Source organism: Cariama cristata, unplaced genomic scaffold (assembly GCF_000690535.1).
Source record: "Cariama cristata isolate BGI_N322 unplaced genomic scaffold, ASM69053v1 scaffold23058, whole genome shotgun sequence".
Taxonomy (NCBI): Eukaryota; Metazoa; Chordata; class Aves; order Cariamiformes; family Cariamidae; genus Cariama; species Cariama cristata.
In genome coordinates this window covers 9,462-16,599 of record NW_009633229.1, presented here as the reverse complement: position 1 = coordinate 16,599, position 7,138 = coordinate 9,462, and the positions used below count along the sequence as shown (strand labels likewise).

The 7,138-nt window shown below is 44.6% G+C and overlaps 1 protein-coding gene across 1 annotated transcript; it reads left to right on the top strand.

Annotated features, from left to right (window-relative positions):
- The first annotated feature begins 3,675 nt into the window (after window positions 1–3,675).
- On the top strand, window positions 3,676–6,531 carry MANBAL (mannosidase, beta A, lysosomal-like). The gene is made up of 2 exons (XM_009706689.1): window positions 3,676–3,825; window positions 6,424–6,531. The coding sequence occupies exons 1-2, from the start codon at window positions 3,676–3,678 to the stop codon at window positions 6,529–6,531; spliced, it is 258 nt and encodes an 85-aa protein (XP_009704991.1).
- Window positions 6,532–7,138: the final 607 nt, after the last annotated feature.

Here is a 7,138-nt window from a genome sequence, read left to right as displayed (position 1 = left end):
GGCTTCAGCGACACCCCAGTCCCCCGGGAAGCGGGTGGGAGAGCCTCAGGTGCAGGGGAGCCTCGCTGGCTCCGTGACGGCCCGCTCCTCCTGCTGCAGCCAGGGCTGGCCACCGCCGCTTGCAGGGAGAAACAGCACAGAGCTGCTCTCTGGAGAAGGGAGGAAGAACTCTGGGTGTCCCATCCTCTGAGGCTGCACAGTTTCTCCTTACAGCTCGGGCAAACCCGGCTGCTTGGCACCGGGCTTGTATGCCTACAGATGAGCTCCTTGGCCTCGCTAATGGTGAGGTTTTCAGCGGTGCTGAGCACATGCAAATCCCCCTGAAGCCAATATGAATTGGCCAGTCTCCATCCCAGTACCTTCTAAGTCATTTCTGAAATCCAGTGTGAGGTTTTTTTGCTTTGTCCTTTGTCAGAAGCTTTCATGTCCCACACTGACACTCTTGCTATTTATTTCCACCACATGAGGAAGGTAGTATATATGACTTGAAGTGCTCCTGTGGCTTTGTCCTGTGCTAATTATTTCTATAGTACTAGGTCTTGAAGATGACAGCTGGGAGAAGCAGGACAGCAAAACGAAAGGTTTGAGTCTGTGCTCGCTCTGTTGAGATGGCTAGTTTATGGCCCTGGTCCTGAAAACACGTGGTTATTTATCATAGGGCCTGAGCTTGCGCCTAGGGGGACAGCCGCATCATCTTGCAGTGGTGTCACTGAGCAAAAGCATGAGCCTGCAGTCCTGAGTAGTCCCTCGCTGGGTCTGCCACACAGCTCTGGCTTTGCTACAGGACCGTGTCCTTTTGTGCGTGGGTAACTAGCTTGCTGTAAAACCGTAATAGAGGCAAGGCTGAATATTTTTAAGCAGATAGTCAAAATCAATTCCTGTAGTGCGGTGCAACTGATTGTGACCTATTTGTGCTGTTATGTTCCAGTGAGACAGCCAGGCCTGTGGGGAGAGGTGTTAGGTGCTGTTAGAACAAATAAGTAAGCTGGAGGGGAGGGGGGGAAGCTTCCTCTCAGGGTCTGAAATAGGAGTACCAATCTTTAAATGCAATTTAAGAACAATTACTTTAAGTGTAGCCATGTTAATAGGTGAGGCAGTCTGATGAAAACGGTGGTTGATAACCTGTGGAGAAGAAGAAATGTTAGCCAAGGAAGAGGTGGTGAAACTGTTAGCTTTTCGGGAACGGGGAGGAAGGCTCCATTATCATCCAGGGACCTGTTGGATTAGCTGCAAGGCAAAGTGTCAGGAGGTAGTGCTGTCTGTGAGAAAACTCACTTGGCAAGTTTTGCGCTCGGTGCAGAAGGCGGTGTGCCTGACCCTGAGCCCTGGTTCCCCGGTGCTTGACTTTGGCCTGCTCATTTGCATAAGGTTTAGCCTCCTTGCATGTGCAGGTTTGGACATTGTGTTAACCACAGGAGTTTTATAAAACAGGGAAGAATTTTGCTGGTACTGGTTCAACTCCACTGATAGCAGCAGAACTAATGGTCCGAATGTGGGTTGCCTGCTGTGGCTACTGTGCAAGCAATGACGCGCTACTATGACTAGTTGGAGCATTATGTCAGGTCTTCTCTGAGTGTATTTCATGGGGTAGTGCTTAAAATGGTAGTGGCAGCTGCTACCAGCCTGTGTGGGAGCTCTTGATGGTGGACATGTCACTTGGGGTTTGTTAGAAAATTACTAATTCCACCTCAAGGGAGGTGGAATAGAAAAGGGGAGAGCAGAGGAGACTTGTGGAAGTGCAGGATGGAGATTTTTTTGGTTTTATGGTATCAGTTTCCTCTTCTGATTTATTTTTGCATATTGTATTTCAGGTATATGAATCAGGATTATCCGTAGGAGTTTGTCCTGAGAAAACTCCAGGTGAGGAATGAAGCAACATCCCTTCCTGCTCTGTTTGAGGAAGGGGGATGGGCAAGAATAACGTTTCAAATAAAGTTGAGATAAAATGCAACTCAAGGATGAAGTTTCCTATGATTCTGTTTCTTGCTTAGGAGCTACTGCCTTAGTGGATTGGGGGAGAGGGCATTTTAAAAGGTAAAAGCAGTTAAGGATGAGCCACATTTAGGCGTGCTTTGTTGACACCATTGTATGTCCAGTGCAGGGGTCTGCCCTGGGACTTGCTGAGCCAGAGTGGCTCAGTGTGTATTCTGGCTTCACGTACAGGTCCCATGCAGCCCTTGCTTATTGAAATTTAATCAGAATTTGAAAAAATTTCTTTCACTGAAGCACAGACCTGGAAGGGACAGCAAGAGGTCTCCTATTCTTATCGCCTGATTCAAAGGCAGGATTATATATACTTACACCCCATCCCAGGTGAATGCTTAGCTGATCTGCTCCTGTGAATCACCAGTAACAGAGATTCCAGAGTCTTTGTATTCCAGTGGCTGGCAGTCCCTGCAGTTGGGAACTTCTTCCTGTCTTAAAATTCAAAATAGTATCCCATACTTCAGCTGAATTAAAACAAAATAATTATTTCTTGTCATTTATGTACCACTCCTTTTAGTATGTCCCCAAATGACATTTGCCTCATATGCAACGGCATTGAGTTGTTGATTGATTCTCAAATTTATCAACTATAACTTTACTCAAATTATACTCCAAGTTTACCATCTCTCTGAACTGGGTCACATCTGCAGATTGTAGAAATCTCCTGCTAGTCTGAGAAATACAGAGCCTGCTTTGGAGATAATTTCTAGGAGACAGAGTGCTGCCATTCAACTGAAACGTGTATGCAGCACAATCTCACGCCCAAGCTTTACTAATATAGAGAATTGTAAGTATCAATAAGTAGTGCTGATTCAGTAAGTACACACCAGGATTGTACAGGTCAGGAAGACTGATTAAGACAGTAATCACAACTGAGTTCTGATGGCATCTCAGACTAATTGAATTTCCCTTTTGGGACTTTCTGTGGCGTACTCCAGTAATTCTGGCAGGAGAGCTCTCCGTTATTCTATAAAGCCATCAGTCATTCGTAGAATGAATTGACAGCTCCATTAGCAAAAGAGAAAGGAAGAAAGAAAAGATGGTCTTGTGGCTGAGAAACTAGCTTGGGACCCAGGAGATCAATATTTAACTCTGCCACAAACTACCTGTGTGACTGTCGCAAGGTATATGGGGCTTAGTGTAACCACCCATTAAAGCCATCCTTAACTTTAAACACGTAACTCATTCCTCTGTCTTCAACAGGTCTACCTTCTGTGTGGTTTATTTAAGTAGTAGTTGGTTTTGTACACCTTCTAAAACAACAAGGCTGTGACCACATACACAATGTAAGTGAAAATGAATAATAATCACCTTGCATGCATGATCGACTTCAGGGAGAAGTATATTCTTGCTTATTAATCTTTTCCCTTATTGTTTCATGAATATTGTTCATATTTTGTTTGTCTTCCCCTCACCTGCAAATGGACTAGCACTAGCATTTGAGGACTATTTTTGTAAGCAGTTGGGAAAAGACAAGCATCCAAATAAAATGCAGGTTTCATTTCCCTCTTTGTTATTGGTTCTGTAGATCAAGGGTATCTTCAAAAAACCTGCATGAGGTACTCTGTCATTTTTTGATAATGGAAAGTGAATACCAGAGAGCATGATGCAAATAATTGCTCTTTTTTTCCCCCCTTGTAGTAACCAGTATTCTTGAGAGCATTAGAGGAGAAGAAGGGTACACTCACGATGGCTGCTGAGTTGGATTTCTCCCCACCTGAAATCCCTGAGCCCACGTTCATGGAGAATGTGCTGCGCTACGGACTCTTCTTTGGGGCCATTTTCCAGCTTATCTGTGTGCTAGCCATAATCCTGCCAGTTTCCAAGTCCCATAAGACAGTAAGCAGTGCTCTCTAATATTGATATAGCTGGGCAGAGTCAGAGAAAATAGGATGGGAGGGAATGCTGAGTAGCTAATGGAGACACCGTGGTCTGCCCCTGGGATTGATGACAGTTTCATTGTTCATTCTCCTTCCCTCCTTCTAGTTTTCCCACTCCAGCTTTTGTCTTTTGATTTGCCCCCAGATTAGTAAGTCAGGAACAAATACCTGAGCCATGATCTCTCTGAGTATCAGTGAAAGAAGTGACCTGGAGCACTGGCAAGATGTGCTAAATGTGCATGCTGTTCCTGACTGCACGTGAGAAGGCTTTACTCACAACCCCATATTGTCATCCCACTGCTGATTTGCTCTGTTAATTGCGAGGCAGGGCGTCCCCTTTGCAAGACTTGCCTTTCAGGAAATGACTTTGGGCTCTAGTTTGTGTGCGATTTTTGGAAACAAGATAAAGGTGCAATTTCTAGTATATTCTAACATGAGGAAGGCAGTTTTCAGTACTGAAACCTAATCCTGTGCTGGGAAGTGGAGGGTCCTTTGATGGAATTAGTACAGGAGAAGGTTAAAGTGAAAGGCTGAGGTGAACTACAGGACTCCCGATTCCTCTGGACTGAGCCACAGTGGGATAACCTGCATCTGCCTGGCTTTTCTGATAAAATAGCTCCATGTGTTTGGTAATGCCCGTGCTGCTGGGGACAGATATTTCAGTGTTGGTGATCCAGCTGCAAGTTTGGTGGTTTGATACAGATTTTGTCTAAATGTGTATGGTATATTTTCAGTAACAACAACTTAGCATGGGAAGTTTTGTTTTCAGGCTGTCTTTGTTGCCATGCTTGCTCCCTCTTGTGCAGAGGAAGCATGGAAATTTTCAGCCCATCTGGGCAAGGTAATGCCTGAGGGTGAGGTACAGTGTGAAGGATACAGTTCATGACCCAGCTTTTTTACCTTTAACTGCTGGTGTGATGTGAAGTTGCACTGATGTACTGGATTTGTGATGCTGCCCTGGCATGGGTGCACGCTCCCTCCTGCTAGTCCTGCTGCAGGAGCTGCAGCTGCCAGCAGGGAGATGAAGCAGGCAGCTGCCAGTCACGATGCAGTGGCACTGCAAGTCTTGCACCATTGTTCTGTAGCCACCAGCTCCCATCTGTCAGAGTCCATGGTTTCCCCTGATAAATGTTTGAGAACTACGGAGTAGCTTGATTCTTGAAAGCTGAAAAGAGTGAGAGCTTTAGTTTGAAGTGGGTAACTGAAGACCAGGCCCCCAATTAAAACAGTAAAGCTCAAGGACCTGTTACTGTTTAAGTTTGCAAGCATGCTTTGATGTTTGCATGCTCTACTTTTTATTTTCTCCATATGCATACTGTCCACTTGATTTACTGTCCATATGACTAATTTACAAGACCGTAAACACCAGAGGCTACCCCTCCAGGTCTTGGGAGTGATGCTTGAGTCTGGGTAGGATATTGAGGAGCTTCTCTGTCTTGGAGGCTTCAGGCTTTGAAGTCTACCTTGGTTTGAACATTAGAAGGCAGCAGTGTTCACTTTACAACAGCAGCACATTGCATCCCTGAGTAATAACTGCATGTTGCTCCATTTCTCCAGAGCCTGCCAGCTCCCCGTGCGCCGATTACAGCCTTTGGAAAGCCAGCCAAGTCTCCTTACTTGGAAAGCCACACAGATGTGAACTGCAATAGCCCAGTAACTTGAGAGATGTTTGAACCAAGCTCCTTGATTAAAAGGATACTGTCAGATGCTCGCTTCCCCCTCCATTATCTGGAGTGCTGTCTTGGAAGCTTGAAACTAGCACATCTTGCTCAGCCATTTTTTGTGTGTCCTTTTCCAGTTGGCACGCTCTGACTGATAGAAACCAAGATGCTAAAGCAATATTTATACTCAAATGCATTTAATGAAAGGAGGCAGTCTGCATGTGTGCGCTTTCTCAGATGAGACTGGCGCTGTTCCCTTGTGTTTTTACAAGATAACTAGACTTTATTTCCCATGGCTGAAATATTATCTGTCATCTCCCCTGAAGGAAACAAGCAGCATATCTAAGCCTTCCTTGTTAGTCCAAGTGAAGAAAGCTTTGCCTGCGATTCCCTCCCTGGATTTTGGGCCTGGTTTAGAGGCTCTGAACTTTACGTTCTTACTACTGTTTTGGGGAAAATTTTTTGTCTTGCACATGATAATGATTAACATTTGGCAGAAATACCTGCTGAATGTTTCCATGCACACTGGTGATGATATGGTATCTTCTCCTTTTCCTAATTTGAATAATTTTAATTTGGTGTTGATTTTCTTCTTGCCTTAAAAGTTGGTTTTGTTTTTCTTCTCCAAAGCCTGTTTTAGACACTGAAGCTTTTAACGGCTTCTCTGGTAACAAGCTGTTTCTGTGCATAAACTCAGGCTCATCAAAAAGCACAGGCGGAAGCAGCAGAGACGGTGCTGCTTGAGCCTCATTAAATGTGGACTCAGTTTGATACAGACGTGTTCCAACAGAGATACCCAGCACTTGCTTCCTTTGGCTTATACTCAGATTCCCAAAGTGAGCTGTCAGCAAATTGTAAAAAAAGGTTACTGACTGTTTCTTAATTGATTCTTGTAGGACTCTGACAGTTTCGAGCCTAAGAATTCAGAGACAGTGAAGAAGCCAAAGGCAACTGCTCCACAGATAAGCAGGAAACCCAAGAAGGAAACCAAAAAGAAACGATAAAGGCATGAGCGATGAACCTCAAAAGACAAAATAATCACCTATAATCATGCTTCCTCGGAGATGACATCCAAGGCAACTAACTGTATTAAATGGTTTTCTGGCATTGCCATGCTTTACTTTTCAGGGACAAGGAACTTCTAAGAGTGGAAGGGGTGGGGTTCTGCCATAGATTTCTTACAAGCAAAGAGGACTTGACATGTCCAGGACTTCATTTGACATGATTAATGTGTCAGTCACCATTAAAGTGACTTCTGTCATTTCTGATGGGTAGAGAGGCGTGTTGTCCTGGCTCCTCCATGCTGGCTAGGATTTGTAGTAAAGTCCCTTTGGAAGGTGGAGCATGGGTTTGCTACTTTGGATACTGCTTTGTGTTGTATTTTTTGAAGGCACACGGATCAAATGGATCAAGGACACCACACTTACACAGCTTGGTATTCATCTCTGTTGTCATCTAGTCTGAAATACATAGCTGCATTTTATGGCTTAGTAATAATGTCTTTGTCATATTCTTTAATTCTTTAGGTAATAACTCATCAGATTCCAGACTGCTGTAGATGAAAGCTTTCATTTCCCCAGCGTCGCTACCTCTTATTCCCCACCCATGCCC

Coding starts and splice junctions, on each gene's coding strand:
- MANBAL (XM_009706689.1), top strand. CDS start 3,676: ATGGCTGCTGAGTTGGATTTCTCCCCACCTGAAATCCCTGAGCCCACG. Junction 3,826..6,423: donor TTTCCAAGTCCCATAAGACA/GTAAGCAGTGCT, acceptor TGATTCTTGTAG/GACTCTGACAGTTTCGAGCC.